At 33.3% G+C, this 17,046-nt stretch overlaps 2 protein-coding genes across 4 annotated transcripts in view; one reads left to right on the top strand and one right to left on the bottom strand.

Moving 5' to 3' along the window:
* Positions 1-17,046, bottom strand: part of Arl13b (ADP ribosylation factor like GTPase 13B) — a 43,088-nt gene that overhangs the window by 13,708 nt on the left and 12,334 nt on the right. For 2 of the 3 annotated variants that reach the window (XM_042676777.1, XM_042676778.1), the window contains exons 2-5: positions 16,974-17,044; positions 14,801-15,050; positions 2,073-2,178; positions 28-230 (exon numbers count right to left, since the gene is read on the bottom strand). In XM_042676777.1, coding sequence (XP_042532711.1) covers positions 28-230; positions 2,073-2,178; positions 14,801-15,050; positions 16,974-17,044 — 630 coding nt within the window. Of the gene's footprint in view, positions 1-27; positions 231-2,072; positions 2,179-14,800; positions 15,051-16,973 lie in introns of all 3 variants that reach the window. The other variant, XM_042676779.1, reaches the window with a different exon arrangement.
* Positions 10,592-11,483, top strand: Stx19 (syntaxin 19). The gene has a single exon (XM_042676780.1). It carries the CDS (start codon positions 10,599-10,601, stop codon positions 11,481-11,483), a length of 885 nt encoding a protein of 294 aa, XP_042532714.1. The 5' UTR covers positions 10,592-10,598.

Raw genomic sequence — 17,046 nt, 5'->3', positions numbered from 1 at the left:
ACTGTGCTGCAAAATTATTTTACCTACCTTTCCTCTCGTAATTTTTGCACTCGCTCAGCCCTTTCCCGTTTCTCTTGTTCCTCTAGAGCACGTTGCTCTGTTGTGTCTTTTTGGATGCGTTCATTCAAAGCATCAAAGTCTTTTGCAATAATATGTAGTAGCCAATAAAGGCCTTTTTTAATGGACTTATCAATTTTCTTTCCATACCCCAAAACTGCTGAACAAGGTTCCTGAAACAAAAATTTAACTCAATGATGAAAAGTTCTCAATACAAATGTATTCAAAAACCATTAAATAAAATTACTGACAAACCAAAATCAAATGACTCATTTGTTTACTTAACTTACAAAACAACTTTCAATGATAAATAACTTTAGTACTATACAAAAATTAAAAGATTTGACAGATACTATCTGTAAGGTACAACAGATATTATGACCCAAATATTAAGACCAAGAATAGTTTTGCATGTGTATTGGAAGATAAAATTAGACTAACCTAAGAAAAGATACTATTTTATAAAAATATCAGGAAGTCTTAATTTCTTATACCAATGACTTTATAGCAGTAAATATCAATAAATCCATAGTTTAAAGACTACTGTAGAGCCAAGCACTGGAGAATAGCTTACACCTACAATCCTAACTACACAGGGCACTGAGATATGAGGATTGAGGTTCTAAGCCAGTCCAGACAGAAAAGTCAGTAAGACTCTGATCTCCAATTAATTAATCATCAAAAAGCCAAAATTAGAAATGTGGCTCAAATGATAGTGTGCTAGCTAGCTTTGAGCAAAAAAGTTCAGGGACAGTGCCCAGGCCCTGAGTTCAAAGTGGATCAGCACAACACACACACACACACACACACACACACACACACACACACACACACACACACACACACACACACACACACACACACACACACACTGTCTTATAAAGCTAGAATAAATTAATCTTCTGTGATCTTCCTTAAAATTGTATGATAACTCTCAATTTTTTAAAAATTCATTATAAATTGCATATTTATACTTTTCCTTTCTTAATTTCCACAATTCACAGAATGACATATTGGCATAATTAATATGTCCTAAAATCAAGTCTTAAATTATTAACTAATATTAATAAAACAGAATGAGGATGATTCCTTAAGTGGAAAAAATCTTAAAATTATTCTCTAATTGCTTATCACCTTTTTTTTTTTGGGGGGGGGGGTCTGGTCATGGGGCCTGAACTCTGGGCCTGGGCTCTGTCCCTCAGCTATTCAGCTCAAAGCCAGCGCTCTACCACTTGAGCCACAGCACCACTTCCAGCTTTTTTCTTTTTGCTTATGTGGTACTGAGGAATTGAATCCAGGGCCTCAGGCATGCAAGGCAAATGCTCTTCCTAGCCCTGCTTATCACCTTTTAAAAGTTATTTAAACATAATTTAAAAAACAGAGAAGATCAATAAAATGAGGAATACATACAGTGGAATTTTATTAATACATCAGAAAGAATAAGATTGTCAAATGGACCTAGAACAAATCATGCTAATGAGGTAATCCGAACTCGGAGAGACAAATGGCACATGTTTTCTCTCATATGTGGAAGCTAGATTTAGAATATAACTGGGCATGATAACCTATACAGGACTCTAGGCACATAAACAGTCAGACTAAAGGAGGATACCCTTGGTAGGAGCCAAAGGTATACCTTCTCTGAGAATTTAAAATATTACTTAGCAAAACAAACTTCCGAAAATGAAAGCATGGGTTTTGTTGTTGTTATTGCTGTTGGTGATGGTGATGGTTTTTGCTTTTGTTACTTTTGGCGGCGGGTGGGGGGGGGGGGTTCAAAGTGGAGTGCAGAGAGGAAGGAAGAGTTAAAAATGGAATCATGGCTACTCGGTATATACTGGTTGGAAAATAAACATGTGGCCAGGGCCAGAGCAGGGTGGGGAGAGGTGTGGAGGGGGAAGAATTGGGAGAAAATGAAGGAAAGGGTGACATTGCCTCATGAAATGGAAACTCCTCTGTGTAACACCTTAATAATAACAATAAAATTGTATTTTAAAAAATTAAAAATCACTTACTATTTGACACAGGCACTTGTGCTCATTGACCAGTTTTTCCAGAGAAAGACATTCAATCACATCAGCTTCTCCTAAAGCCCCTTCCTTGTCTTGTTTATTTGCCAAACTAGGAAGACAAATGAAGTGGTATTATAGCAAATGTATATTTAGATGGCAACTTAAAAATAATCTGACCATGTTCTTTTCTTCCAAAGTTTAAAAGCTACTGGTTATAGAAGAAACTGATTTTAGAATGTATTGTAGTCCTAAGTTTTTCCTTATTTTCTATTGTTATAAGTTTGAAAGCAGTAGCCTATAAAAAGAAAACCAAGTAAGGAGGAATATCAAGGAAGCAAGGACCATAGGAAAAGTGGCACACACCTGTAATCCCAGCACTTCGAAGCTAAACAGGAAGACTTCAAATTCTAGGTTACATAGCAAGATTCTGTGTCTCAACACACAGATGGGGAAGATCATGGAGGGAAAGATGAAGGGAGAGGACAGAGGAAAGGAGGAAGAAAAAGTAGATCAATAAAAAAGCTACAAACAGAAAAATGAATAGGCTCCTTTCCACAGTCTACAACTGAAAAGTATATCCTTCTTTTAAAAAAATATACAGTTATTTCATGATCTTATCTTCTTAAAATATAAACCATGCTATGTTTTAACTGCCAAACATTTATTCTAAGTTTGCAATACTTCAGTTTATCTCTATTTCTAATTTTATGCATGGCAAAAGACAGTTAGCAAGATAAATTGAAAGCCCACAGAATGGGAGATCTTTACTAGCATCAGACAAAGGTCTCATATCTAAATACTTAAAACTCAAAAATTCAACCCTCCAAAAACAAATCCTCAAATAAACAACCCAATTACTAAATGAGCTAAAGACATAAAGAGAGACTTCTCTGAAGAAGAAATAAGAATGGTCAATAGACCCATGAAGAGATGTTCAACATATCTGGCCATAAAAGAAATGCAAATGAAAACAACATTGAGATTCCACATCACCCAGTTAGAATGACCATTATCAAGAAAATTAATAATAACAGATGCTGGCGGGGATGTGACTAAAAGGGAATGCTACTACACGATGGGTGGGAATGTAAACTTGTTCAAATACTCTGGAAAGCAGTATGCAGATTCCTCAAAAGACTAAATATACAGCTTTCTATGACCCAGCAATGCCATTCCTGGGCATTTATCCAGTTGACTACAAAGTGGCCACACTAAAGCTACCAATAATGTATGAACATTTCTATAAAAACACTCAATTTACTGGACACCTAAGCACTTCTAATTTACTTGGTGTAGCACTGAGCTTCAATATATATGGTATATGTTTGTGTTTGTGTATGTGCATGCATATATGTAAGTACACACACATACACACATATTAGAGACAACTAGTGTACAAAATGAAAAATCAAACTAACTTTTCTAAAGAAAAACAAAAGTCAGCCGGATATTGGTGGCTCACACCTGTAATCCTACCTGCTTAAGTGGCTGAAATCTGAAGATCACAGCTGAAAGCCATCTGAGGAAGGAAAGGCCAAGAGACTCTATCTCAACTTAACCACCAGATAACCAGAAGTGGAGCTGTGGCTCAAAGTGGTAGAGCTCTATAGCCTTGAGCAAAAAAGCTCAGGGACAGCCCTGAGTTCAAGCCCTGTAACTAGAACAATAAATACAGAAGGAATTACTATGAAATAGTACTGTTTACCTGCTAGATAGTGGGGGGAGGCGGGGAAGGGGAGTATCAATAAGTTCAGTAAAACACAATTGGTCTTCTGAACTCCTGGGTTCCACATCCACGGATTAAACCAACCAAAGTCAGATTAAAAAATATTTGGGGAAAAATAAAGTTGTACTAAATGTATACTGACTTGTTTCTTGCTACTCATTCCTCCCCCAAAACATACTGTATTAGCAAGTATTAATACAGCACTTTCATTTTGAGATATAAGAAATCTGGAAATAATTCCAGTTATACAAGGACATACGTGTAAGGTTAGGCAAATGGAACACTATTTTATATAGGGTTTAGAATATCTGTGGATTTTGATAATGAAGGGTCCTAGAACCAATCTCTTATGGAAACCTAAAAACAACCATACTGTACTAGACAGGTTTGACAGTCTTTTGGCAAGAAAAAAAAAAGATTTAATTAAAAAATTGAACACATAGCAAAATTTAACGAACCTCTATCATATACCTTTAAAAATCACTGGTACCATATACTTTAAATAATCTATGTTACTATCCCTTTTTCTCTCTTGGTCACTTCACCCCCAAACTTTAAAATTACATAACATCATACCAAACGGAATGAGTAATATCTTTAATATTAAATGGGGTCAACATTCCCAGTATAATTTTATAAGAATGTGTTCAAAATCAGATCATATAATTATGATTTAGGCAAAAAGGTGTTAAATCTTCTAAAATTTACATTATCAATCCCCCACACACTTTTCCTCCCATCAAATTTATCTGAAAATAAAATATTTTCTCTATAGCATTCAGGCTCAGTCAGAAACAGTCCCCTTCAAATGTGAGAGTAAGTACAACTCCAAAAGTCTTTTACTTTTCAGTATGAAACAATGCCCTGGGCATCTAGTCTTTTCAGGGAAAATATATTTTAAAGACCAAAAGTTGGGCACTGTGATCCATCATTATCATGGACTTTTGACTACTTCCTAACCCTTTCAATCCTAGGGCTATTTTCTTTTTAAATTATGAGCATATAGTTTTAACTTCAAGTTAAAGATTACTGTTTTTAATTAGCATCTCACATCTTTTTTATCTCTTTACTTTTGTGTTGAAAACTGTAAGTTCTAAATAGTATTGGCATTATCTAATTGCTTTGTCCTTCCTACATGAGTTTCAACTTAATGTATCATTACTAAGATTTATTAAATGCAGTTTAAGAGCTTTTTGAGGTTACTTTGGACTGTTTATCACACTAGCAATTTACCAAATACTGAGCTTCAAAACCACTTGAATACCACTTCTTTGTGTAGCCATATCACCGCTAGAAATGTAGCTAAACTTATTTGTTCCAGGGTGTTTTTGCTTTTTTAGGGATAATTTGGTTTTTTAAGATATAATTTTTAAAATGATTACATGGTTCCAAATCCAAAGCTATATAACAAAGCACGGACAGGAAGAACCATTGACTATCTGTCCCTTCTCCTCTCCTCATTCAAATATAGACAGTAAGAATTAATGAATATCTGTCCCTTCTTAACATGAAACTTTCTTTCTTTTTAAAAACATAAACAAGTATATGGTGAAAGTGGAACATTTTGTTTTGCTTTGTGTAAGTACTAACTCTTGAACTCCAGGCTTTGAGCTCTGGCTGCTCAGCTTCCACAACCACCCCTATCCACTCACGCTGGTAGTCTACCATTTGAATACTCTACTTCCTGGTTTCTGATGGTTAATTGGGGATGACATCCTAAAGGATTTGTCTCCACGGGTATACTTCTACTAAAATTCTGAGACCTCAACTTCTTGAGTAGTGAGGGTTTTATAGACCTTATGGGTATTATGGAACTTACTTTAGTATGGAGTATGCATTGTGTATGTAACATTTAAAATACTGTATACTTCTTTCATGGAGTGTTTTTTTTAAACTAAACATTTTCTTCCGTGTAGATTATAAAACTGAAAATTGATCTAGTGTATACATTGTGCTCCAATATGGATTCTGTAATTCTCCACTGAAGTATTTTGTTTTTCCCTGTTTTGTTTTTATAGAGAGTACTACTGTGTAGATAATGTAGAAATGGACTTACAAAGACTGAAAAATACTCAGTGGTGTGCAATATACTACCTTTTTGTGTGTGTGGTGGGCAGAATCTAGGAAATAGAACTTCTAAATCAAATAATAAATGCAAATGTTATTTTAATATCTATGATAATGATGTTACTCCTATTGATCTAAAATAGCATCTTAGAAAAAAAAGAAAAAGAATTTAGAAATTTGCTCTTACAGAGAATTTATTTCTAGTTTTTCTTATAAATATTTTCTCCTTGTAATATTAATTTTGGCTTGTTATAGTAGTATAATAAATCATTAATATTGTTTACAATTTTAGTATTCTATGTTAAAATTACAGAGAAAAGATTTTAAGTTACATATTATAGTTAAAAAGAAAAGTCTGGCAGAAAGTTTAAAATCATGAGGTCTTTATTGGTTGTTCTACTTCTGAAATTCTATGACTTTATGAGCTATTACCTTAGGGAGTTTCCTAAAGTAGGACAGATACAATCATAAATGAAATAGAAGTCTTTATACCAACTATGTTTTTATGCCCATTTCTTCTTATTTAATTCTATATTTTAACAGGTTTTTATCTACAGAAAAAAGAAACATTTGTTTAAATATAAATACAATGTTGAAGTAATATATTTTATATTTAATGTATATATATATAAGCAGTTTAACAAAAGCTTTAAGCAGTTTAACCAAAGCAGTTTAACAAAAGCTTCCAGTTACCAACTAGCACCAATGAAAATGATCTTCCTTTAATCTAAAGAACAAGCGTTTAACAGGAAGAACCAGATTCTCCAGGTGTGAAGCAAGCAATCTGTTCTCATTTAATATGACTAGCAAAAGTACAGCTTTATCTCTAACTTATTTGAATTCATTATTTGCCTTTCAATTAACTATGTAAGAACCATAAGAAATCAGCCTGTGACCTATAACATAGAGATCTCAGTATTTTGATGAAACATATCATTAGCTGGCACTCAGATTTTCTTTCAGAGAAAGGACTCCAACATCACAGGTGGAAAAACAGCAAAAGGAACAAGCAAAAAGTAAGTTACTCTTTTTGTACATTTAACATAGGGATATCCCTAGAAGAAATCTAGTTTTACTGTGGAAGTTAAACGTAGCTCCACACACTAGTTAAAACTACTTCTTTTGTTCAGATTTGGAAAGAGCCACAACATAGCTGATCTGTTCATATACATTGCCAATCAGCTGAAAAAGGATTTAGTGGTAGAGCTCTTAGTTAATTAGCTTTAAAGGAAATAATTCTTAACTTCTTTAAGGAATGGCTTCTCATTTTGGAAACACTAGAAAATCAACTCTTATAAAAAATAAATCTAACAGTGACAAGAGGCTAATGCCCCAAAGCCTAACCTTCAAAGTTAAGGCAGTTTTCCACATAGTTTTAATGAGTTCCTTCATGCTGGTTTCCAGCATGAAGAAAAAAAATATCTTATTGTAAGAGGACTAATACAAAATATAAAAGGACTCAGCTACCTATTTACTATGTCAGCTAGTATATTGAAAGTACTTAAATTACAGAATTTAACATAAAGTTTTCAAAGCATTAAATTAATGCGGTGTTTAATTGTGCATTGTTTCAATGTAACATCTCTAAGTAGGTCAGATGCTTCCTAAGTCATTTTATAAATGATACTTTTAAATTTAATAAATATCCCATTTCATACTAAAATAATTATGGTATTTTAACAGTAGACTTAAGGTTGGTTTTGTGATATATAGTCATTATATAGATCAATGAATGTATATATAGGTTAGTTGAATCAGGAAGTACAAGTTAAAAAATCATGTAAAGCTGGGCACTGGTGGCTCACGCCTGTAATCCTAGCTACTCAGGAGGCTGAGATCTGAGGATTGCAGTTCAAAGCCAGCCTGGGTAGGAAAGTCTGTGAAACTCTTATCTCCAGTAAACCACCAGAAAACCAGAAGTGGCGCTGTGGTTCAAGTGGTAGAGTGCTAGCCTTGAGCTGAAGAGCTGAGGGACAGCACTCAGACCCAGAGTTCAAGACCCATGACCGACTAAAAAAAAAAATCATGTAAGTTTTAAGAAAAATCTTAAAAGATCTTACTATTCAAGTTAATGTAATAACTTATTAACTTATTTACACTAAATAAAAATGAGAAAAAAGCATTAAATAGCTATTTTACAAAAATGTCTAACTTAAATGATATGTATAACATAGTAATTCTTAATTCATTTTAGACACAATCTGATTTTTTACCCTTAATTTAAGGAGCCAAAGGAGATGAAATTCCAGTAAGATCCAATGCTTTAACCTTAATCTAGAGAAATGTTACAAATTGTCATTAATGGTAGGGGAAAAACAAAGGAGGAAGTAACAATGCTTGATAGGCATTAAAATACATCTTATAATTTTGAAAAAGAGAAAAAGAAAAAGGGAAATAATTTTTCTTGGGTAGAATCCAGTAATGCTTCTACAGAAACATTTTATTTGACAGAAAGGATTATGTCAGGGCATTTGTGAATATATAATACATTTATCCCATTATTATAAATTATTATGAACTTTTTATTCATGTTTGTCTTTGCAAATTTTCATTATCTGTAATAGAGTGAATAAAGTTTTATATGAATCACTCAAATCTACTTTTGCTATTTCCCAGAACAAATGATTAAAGCTGATTGCCTTATGTATAATTATTGTTCTAGAAGATATAATTACTGTTTTATATTGACCAACTTGTATAATACTGCGTTTGACAGTGTTATCTTGAATTCCTTCCTAACCTATCTTCTCACAAATTTTTCAAGTTTGACGTTGCAGCTCATTAAAATTTTTTGCCTCAAATGTGAAAAAATGTAAGATTTAACTTGTTCTACTCACAAATGAAATAAATTATCCCTCACAAGTGAAGTAGAATACAGGAAATATAAAAGTAATAATTGTAAGGCTTCTATAGCTTAGAAATCTATTTCCATAAATTCAGTTGTCTGAAGTCTTTTTCACTATTACTATAGAAAATCAGCAAGAAAATAAAAATGTACAAAGCTAACTTGAATCAAATACTTAAAACAGAATATTCTAAATGACTTACAGACAAGAAAAAAATGAGGTACAACGAAAGTTTAGCAATGCAGATGCAAATATACATAGCAAATGTTTGTAAGTAAACTTCTAACATCTATAAAGGGCTTTTTCTCCTAAAAAACAAATTTCAAGGTCTTACCCCTTATGATCTGGCTTTTTCCCTCAATATTCAGCTAACCTAACTGCCTCTTTTAAGAATTCATCCTTAGCTGGATGCTGGTGACTCATGCCTGTAATACTAGCTACTCTACTCAGGAATCTGAGATCCTCAGATCTCAGTTCAAAGCCAGCCCAGGCAGGAAAGTCCAAGAGACTTTTATCTGCAGTTAACCACCAGACCACACATAATATTATTAACCATCATCATCATCTAGTCTCATGGTACTTAGTACCATACCTACATTCTGATACAGCCTCTTCTAAAACCATCACAAAAGATATTAAATGGCTTTTTAAAATTGAAGATATGCTGTGAAAATATTTCACCACTTCATTTTATTTCTGTGCATATAATTTTACATAAATATTAATCATGTCCGTTGACTTGATTTCTTGTAAAATTACTAGGAAAGATGGATTAATGCTAACATTATTAGCATTTTCAAAATTAGACTATTTTATAAATATGTACTCAGGTTTAATAAAGATATCACTGAATACAAACTTGTACATATTTTGTTCTAAAATAGTCTGGATACCTTTGCAAAGGTGTTAAGAAAAATCAGCAAAATACAATCAATGGCATCTTTTCAGATATATAAAATGTATAAGCAAATAAAGCTATATAAAATAATATGTAATCTAGATATCAGAAAACTTAAGTTCAAAATTATCTGTATTGCTTAAAACTCACACAGAATGTACTTGTCACTGAACTGGTTTAAACTGAATATGCATATTTAGTAAAATCATCTATTTTTAACATTACATAGATCTCATTCGCTAGGTAAAGCATATTTAGTAATGAAAATTCTTCTAGTTCTAAAGATTAAACCTAAAAATTGGAATTATTCTCTACAGTACTGTTTATTAAGGCAAAGCATGTCACAGATAGCATACAGATATTAAAGAACTTATTGTGTGCAAGTTTCCCCATCACTTCTTTCTCCCTACTGCATTCAACTCACAGCAACCCTACATTATGTATTTTCTATTACTTTCCTATTTCATTCTTTTTGCCTACCCTAGTTTTTAAAAATATTATTATTAGTGGTGCTGTAGCTCAAGTGGTAGAGCACTCGCCTTGAGTTGAAGAGCTGAGGGACAACGCCCAGGCCCAGAGTTCAAGCCCTACGACCGACAAAAAAAAAAAAAAAAACTATATAGAGCACTCAGAACCTCGGCGATTTAAAAATATTATTATTATCATTGCTATTTTATTTATATTTTGGAGACAAGATGTCACCGTGTGGTACAGGCTACCCTCAAACTTGCACTAGTGATCCTATTGCTTTAGCCTCCTACATATTGTAGTAGTCTTGTGTTACCATGCCTAGATGACTTTTCTAATTTTTTTAAAGCTTTTTTAAAAAAACAAGGATTTCTTTCCTTTCCTTCTTCTTTTCTTTTTTCGTTTCATTCTTTCTTTCTTTTCAGATAGGAAATAGTTATCTGAGGCCAACTGCTTCTGGAAAAAAATATAAAATTTATCTTTGTTTAATATAGTCATTTTCTCTGTTTAGGGGAAAAGTGAAGATGAAAGACCGACTTCAAGAACTAAAGCAGAGAACAAAAGAAATTGAACTCTCTACAAACAATCAGTTATTCACTATGGAATCAGAGGAACAAGGGGTGTTTGTACAGCAAGCTGTTATTTATGAAAGAGAACCTGTAGCTGAAAAGCACCTACATGAGATCCAAAAACTACAGGAGAACATTAGTAATTTTGCAGATAATGTTCATCAATTTGGACAGCAACAAAAAAGTCTAGTGGCTTCCATGAGAAGGTTTAGTCTACTCAAGAGAGATACTAGCATTGCAAAGGAGATAAAATGCCAAGCAGAAAACATTAACAGAGGTTTGGCTAATTTAGTTAAAGAACTTAAAAAGTCAGAGGTTGAAAATGGTCCAACATCTGTGGTCACAAGGATACTTAAGTCTCAGTATGCTGCCATGTTCCGCCATTTTCAGCAAACCATGGTTATGTACAATGAAACAATAGCAGCAAAGCAAGAGAAATGCAAGACATTTATATTCCGTCAACTTGAAGTTGCTGGAAAAGAACTGCCTGAAGAAGAAGTAAATGATATGCTTCATCAAGGAAAATGGGAAGTTTTTAATGAAAGTTTCCTTACAGAAATCAGTATCACTAAAGCACAACTCTCAGAGATTGAACAGAGACACAAAGAACTTGTTAATCTGGAGAACCACATAAGAGATTTACGGGATCTTTTCTTTCAAATTTCTCTTTTAGTGGAGGAACAAGGAGAGAGTATCAACAATATTGAAATGATGGTGAACAGTACAAAAGATTATGTTAACAATACTACAGAGAAATTTGGACTTGCTGTAAAATACAAAAGAAGAAATCCTTGCAGGGAACTGTGCTGTTGCTGTTGTCCCTGTTGTGGTTCAAAATGAAGAAGTTACTTTAGAAACTTTTCTAGTTTTTAGGTAAAAGATATTTCAGTGTCTTGTTTGTATTTCTTCATTTCACTGTTCCATTCATATGCATTCCATAATCCTAAATTATAATTACTCCCGTTAGCATTTCCCACTAGATTTGTAGAAACTTTGGAAGTTCGTGACAAATCAAATCCTGATGTTAATACACAAAAATATTAATACACCACACTGAAGTTAGATTCATCCTAGATATAAGGGAATGGTTCAATACGTACACAAATACACTTAACAAAGATTGATTTATACAGTGAAAGACAAAAATCTCCATGATGATCTCAATAAGTGCACAAAATGAATGCACTTGCTCATAAAAAAATTTAAAAATATTAAGAAGGAAATGTACTGCAATACAATAAAAGCTATGTGCCAATGCCATACTGTATGTTTGGAAAAGCTGAAATCATTTCCTCTAAGATCACAAATAAATCAGTGTTTATCACTATAATGTATATCACTATAAAGACAATTCACTTATCATCTATTCTGTGATGTAACTTGTTACTTAGATATATTGTGCACCTCACTACAATCTAAGCTCTAGAGGCCATATACATGTATTGTTCCTTTTGTTTCCACAAACACATCCTTCTCACCAAAATAATGTGTAGCATATAGTAGATACTCAGTAAATATTTGTTGAAACACTATATTAACGGGAAAAATACAAGTACAAACTAAAGATAATTTAGTTAAGATGCACATGATTATTTCACAAATGACCAGCATTCATTAAAGTTCACCTTTCATATGTATCTCTATTAACGTTTTACTTCAGATTCAATAAAGATGTGAACTGATTACATGAACCAATTTACTTACTAAATTTACAAAAAAAAATTTTATTGTGAAAATACCATACAGAGGAGTTACAATTACATGGGCAAGATAATGAGTTCATTTCTTATCAAGCATTGTTGCCTCCTCCTTTGTTTCCCCTTCCCAAAGTAAAGCTTTACTAGTGAAGTCTGAAACAAAATTTTAGCATTTGCAATCAAATCTTCCAAGCTGCTTTATTTTAAAATCTGTTTACTACTGTTTCTAAAAACACTGAGAAAGTGTACTTACAATTTTTCATCTATCCATAATAAGTTGTTTGTTTTAAAAAAGATAAATCCTTAATAATGAGTCAGGAAATGAGCCAAAAGCAACAAAACACAAAGAAAGCTAATTGAAAGTTAATTGAAAGTCAGAGCAACTTAAAATATAAGCTAAAACGAGGGAAAGGTGATACTGTTCAAAAAGAAATATATATATAACTTATATAACTGTATATATAAGTTATATAACTATATATACTACATATATATAGTTATATATACTACTATATATATAGTATATATAGTTATATATACTACATATATATAGTTATATAATTTATATATATAACTTATATAACTGTAACTCTGCGGTATATAACCTTCACAAAAAAATTTTAAAAACAAACAAAACAGCAATCCCACTTTTGGGCATTTACCCAAATGATCACAAACAAAACCATACTAAAGCTACCAGCACAACTATGTTTACTGCAGCAGTATTTACCATAGCTAAGATATAGAACCAACCCAGATACCCCTCAGTAGATGAATGGATCAAGAAAATGTGGTATATATACACAATGGAATTCTATGCCTCCATCAAAAAGAATGACATTGCCCCATTTGTTAGGAGATGGAAAGACTTAGAAAAAATTATATTAAGTGAAGTAAGCCAGGCCCAAAGAAACATAGGTCCCATGGTTTTCCTTATTTGCAATAACTAGTATATGTCTGGGACAAGCAGAAAAGGCAAAATCAATGTATATATGACCAGATAAGATGATGTTAAGCGAAATGAACCCCAAGATAGGGACAAAAGTGTTTTTTTTTCTTTCTTGCTATCATTTCTAACGTATCTATAATGTATCATGTGATTTTTTTGTTGCTTTGTATGACCCTTCCCCATGGTATAACCCCTGTTTTCACTGTATCTGATGTCGGTCTAATTTGGGGAGGGGAAGGGAAAAAACAAAATATTTAAATAGGGATACAAGTTGACCCACTGTAACAATGAGATGTACAAGACACTGTTAAATAACAATCTTTACTATATAGGTGGGGGTGAGGCAGTAGGGGAGGTGAGGAAAGAAGGAATAGTAGGGGAAAAACAAAGGAGAAGGTAACACTGCTTGATAAGAAATGCACTCATTACCTAGCTCATGTAACTGTAACCCATCTGTACAGTATTTTCACAATAAAAAACATGTAAAAAAAGAAAGAAAAATGAGGGAAGGAGTGGGAAGGGTAGGGATGGGAGAGAATGTTGAAAGGGTGACATTGATTAAGACATATTGTATTTATAAACAGCTTTGTCCACTCCTTTGTCCACTCCTTTGTCCACTCTAAAACTACTTAAAAATAATAAAAGTATTTTTTGATATTTAAAATGTCTTTTTAAATGAGTTTTTTAATTGTGAAAATACCGTACAGAGGGGTTATTTTTTAAAAGATAAAAAAAACAAAACAAAACAAAACTAAGCTACTTTTACTTTAGTATGTCTCATAATTACAGCGCCATCTGGTGAATACTATGCATAAGTGCTATGAGAATAAAAGTCTTATCTTTAAAATATGCAGACATGAAGGCAAAATAACATAAGCACATGACTAGTAGGAAAATAACAAAAAGATCATATATGAAATATGGAAATTTAGAAGCAATTTCTGGGAAAAGAAATATGGCATTAGAAACTTGAACAACTAAAATAACTTTTTTAAAAGCACTCAACAAAAAAAGGGAAAAAACTGAAATGAAAAATCTCAAACTTGGTATTTTTCTTCTTTTGGTCTTTTTTTTTTCTTTATCTTTTGTGGCACTGGAAATTAGAGTTGAGCCACATTCATAGTCCCTTTGCTTTTAGTTTGTTTTTGAGATAGCACCTCACACTTTCACAGGGTTGGCCTTGGATGATTCTCTCTCTCAAGTAGAACCTTGTTAATAGACTATTTCAAAATGTGAAAATCAATACAAAGTAAATCATTAAATAAAACAGTCACTGTAGTTGAATACCCAGGAGATCCAATTATAAGCCTTCTTTAAAGCACAGCCTCAATTTCTTTATCACTATGGATACAATTACAACAATCCCTCAGTGTATATTAGCAACTCACAGATACTTACATTTTATTACACTAGTGGATGACCAATTTAGCTTATTTAGTACTTTGTCACAGAAAAATTTCTTGATTGGTTAATGCTGCTGCTCCTGAGTTTACAATACGAATATTACTTACACTAATATAGGTTTTCCCGATATCCTAGGATGTCTTAGTACTTCTGACATTGTCTCTTTTGTCTCCTCCATTCTCTCTTCATCGCTGGAATCCACAACAAATATTACCCCATAGGATTCAGCATAGTAATTCTTCCAAATTCCCCGAATTCTTTTTCCACCTCCTAAGTCAAAGATAGTAACTTCGAACTTTCCTTGTCTAAGGTCAATTTTAGAAAATCCAACAGTAGGAGCTACATCTTCAGGGTGCTCTGTTTCAAATGATAAAAAGAACCAATATTTAGACTTGAAGTTAATTATATTAGTATCTCACAGAGGTATGAAAATAAAAACCAAACAGTGGAAAACAGAGAACAATGAAAGATTAATAGACCCCTGCTGACTCAACAGTTACAGAAAAATGCTTAGGCTTTATGTTTGCCAGTTACATACTGACTTGAGACATCATGAGAAACTACTATAAATGCTGTCCATATTCAGTCTAGGAATAAAAACAACAGACACAAAAATATAAAACCCTGAGGAGGAATCATTTGGGACACTTTGAATAGATCCATACAACTGGAATCCTCAAGATAAAGGTACTCAGTCAGTCATCACTAGGGTAGATTAAAGAAGAAATGTGAGATGAAGAACAGAGGAGAGGAGCTCAAAGGAAGGGGCAGCTGTTGACTTTAACCTTACTATGTGATGCCCTGAGTATTTTTTTGACTCAGAAAAAAGGACTGACCAACACATAGAGGTATAACACAGAAGAGAAAGAGCAAACTAAAAGAGAATATTCTAAGTCTGATTAGCAAATCTAATGTGTGAGCTTTCTTGAATGTAAGGTTTTGAAGGAATAGAAAAAGGGATGAAATTTAAAGGAGGTGTCCAGGCCTGCAGGTCAAATCTGCCTTGCTAACTGCTTTTGCATATTTGTAAAGATTATGCTTCACATTTGCAAATGATTAAAAACCTAAAGAAAAATGATTCAATACACATGAAATTCAAAATTTAAAGATCCATAAATAAACAGCTTTTGGAATATGGCTATGCTCACTTGTTGCTTTCTCATTACGCTGTCAGACTTGTGTGCAGTTGGCTCCACCGTCTCAAATATTCACTATCTCTTAGCAGAAAAAGTTTGCTCTGCAACAATACTCCCCATAAGATACATCCAAAAGGGAGTCAAAGGAATATCCCAAATACATTATGTAATTTGCATCTAATGTTTACATAGCAGAATTTGTGGTGACTAAATCTTTCCTCCAATGTTTTCCTCCATATGTGTTACAAAGCATCACTAAATAGAAGACCTCTGACTATTTAGTATGCATGTTCTTTTACCTTCATCAGCAATTTTCAGGAACAATTCAAAGATAGCTTTTTTTTCCTAGTGATACTCTCAAGATACCTAGCTTGTGATATAGCCTCGGTAGCCTCACTACTATCATAGACACTACTACAGTGTACAACAAAACCTTAAATTAAAACTAACCATCTTCACTAAGCATAGTGATACATACTTATAATTCCAACTACTAGAGAGACAGAGGCTGTGACACCTTTGAAGCTAGACCTACTATAACAGTGAATAGAGTTTAATGGGTGCATGCCTATAGTCCCAGCTATGCAGGGGATATAGGAAGATTGCAGTCCAAGGCTGACCAAGACAAAAAAGCGCAAACCCAATCTGAAGAATAAAGCAAAGGTGGCTGAGAAAGTAACTCATGTGGTACTGAAGTTCAGACTTCTCCCAGAAAAAATAGCATCCACTGATTAAACAAAAAAAAAAATCATTAAGATGCAAAGAGAGCTGTGCAGGCTAACTATACTTCCTTTTGTGTCCTTCTTGTAGAACACCTGTATGACCAAATTCTGGCCAAGAAAATGTAAATAGAAGATAGGAATCCTTAACCCTAGAGGAACAACAGAACCTTAAAGGCATTGGTTTTTATCGTCCTATGTTTTTCCTTCCTCCTGCATTACTGGCAGGATCTGTGTATCAGCATGAACAGCAATTAAATGTGAATATGATAACTGGCTGGTACAGTTAACCAGAGCTCATACTTATCAGGAATAGAAAGTAATGGAATATATACCACTTGTGCCCTATCGATATAACAGAACAATTTAACATAAATAATTGAGAATTATTTGGAGTTGGAGGAACACAAATGTTTTCAGCTTACCTCCTTGGATTCCCTTCGCAGTGGCTGTTTTACCAGCGTTATCAAGTCCCACCATCACAAGAGTCACCTTTCT

Source organism: Dipodomys spectabilis, unplaced genomic scaffold (assembly GCF_019054845.1).
Source record: "Dipodomys spectabilis isolate Male_0828 unplaced genomic scaffold, ASM1905484v1 ptg000032l, whole genome shotgun sequence".
Taxonomy (NCBI): Eukaryota; Metazoa; Chordata; class Mammalia; order Rodentia; family Heteromyidae; genus Dipodomys; species Dipodomys spectabilis.
This window is presented reverse-complemented; position numbering and strand designations above follow the sequence as displayed.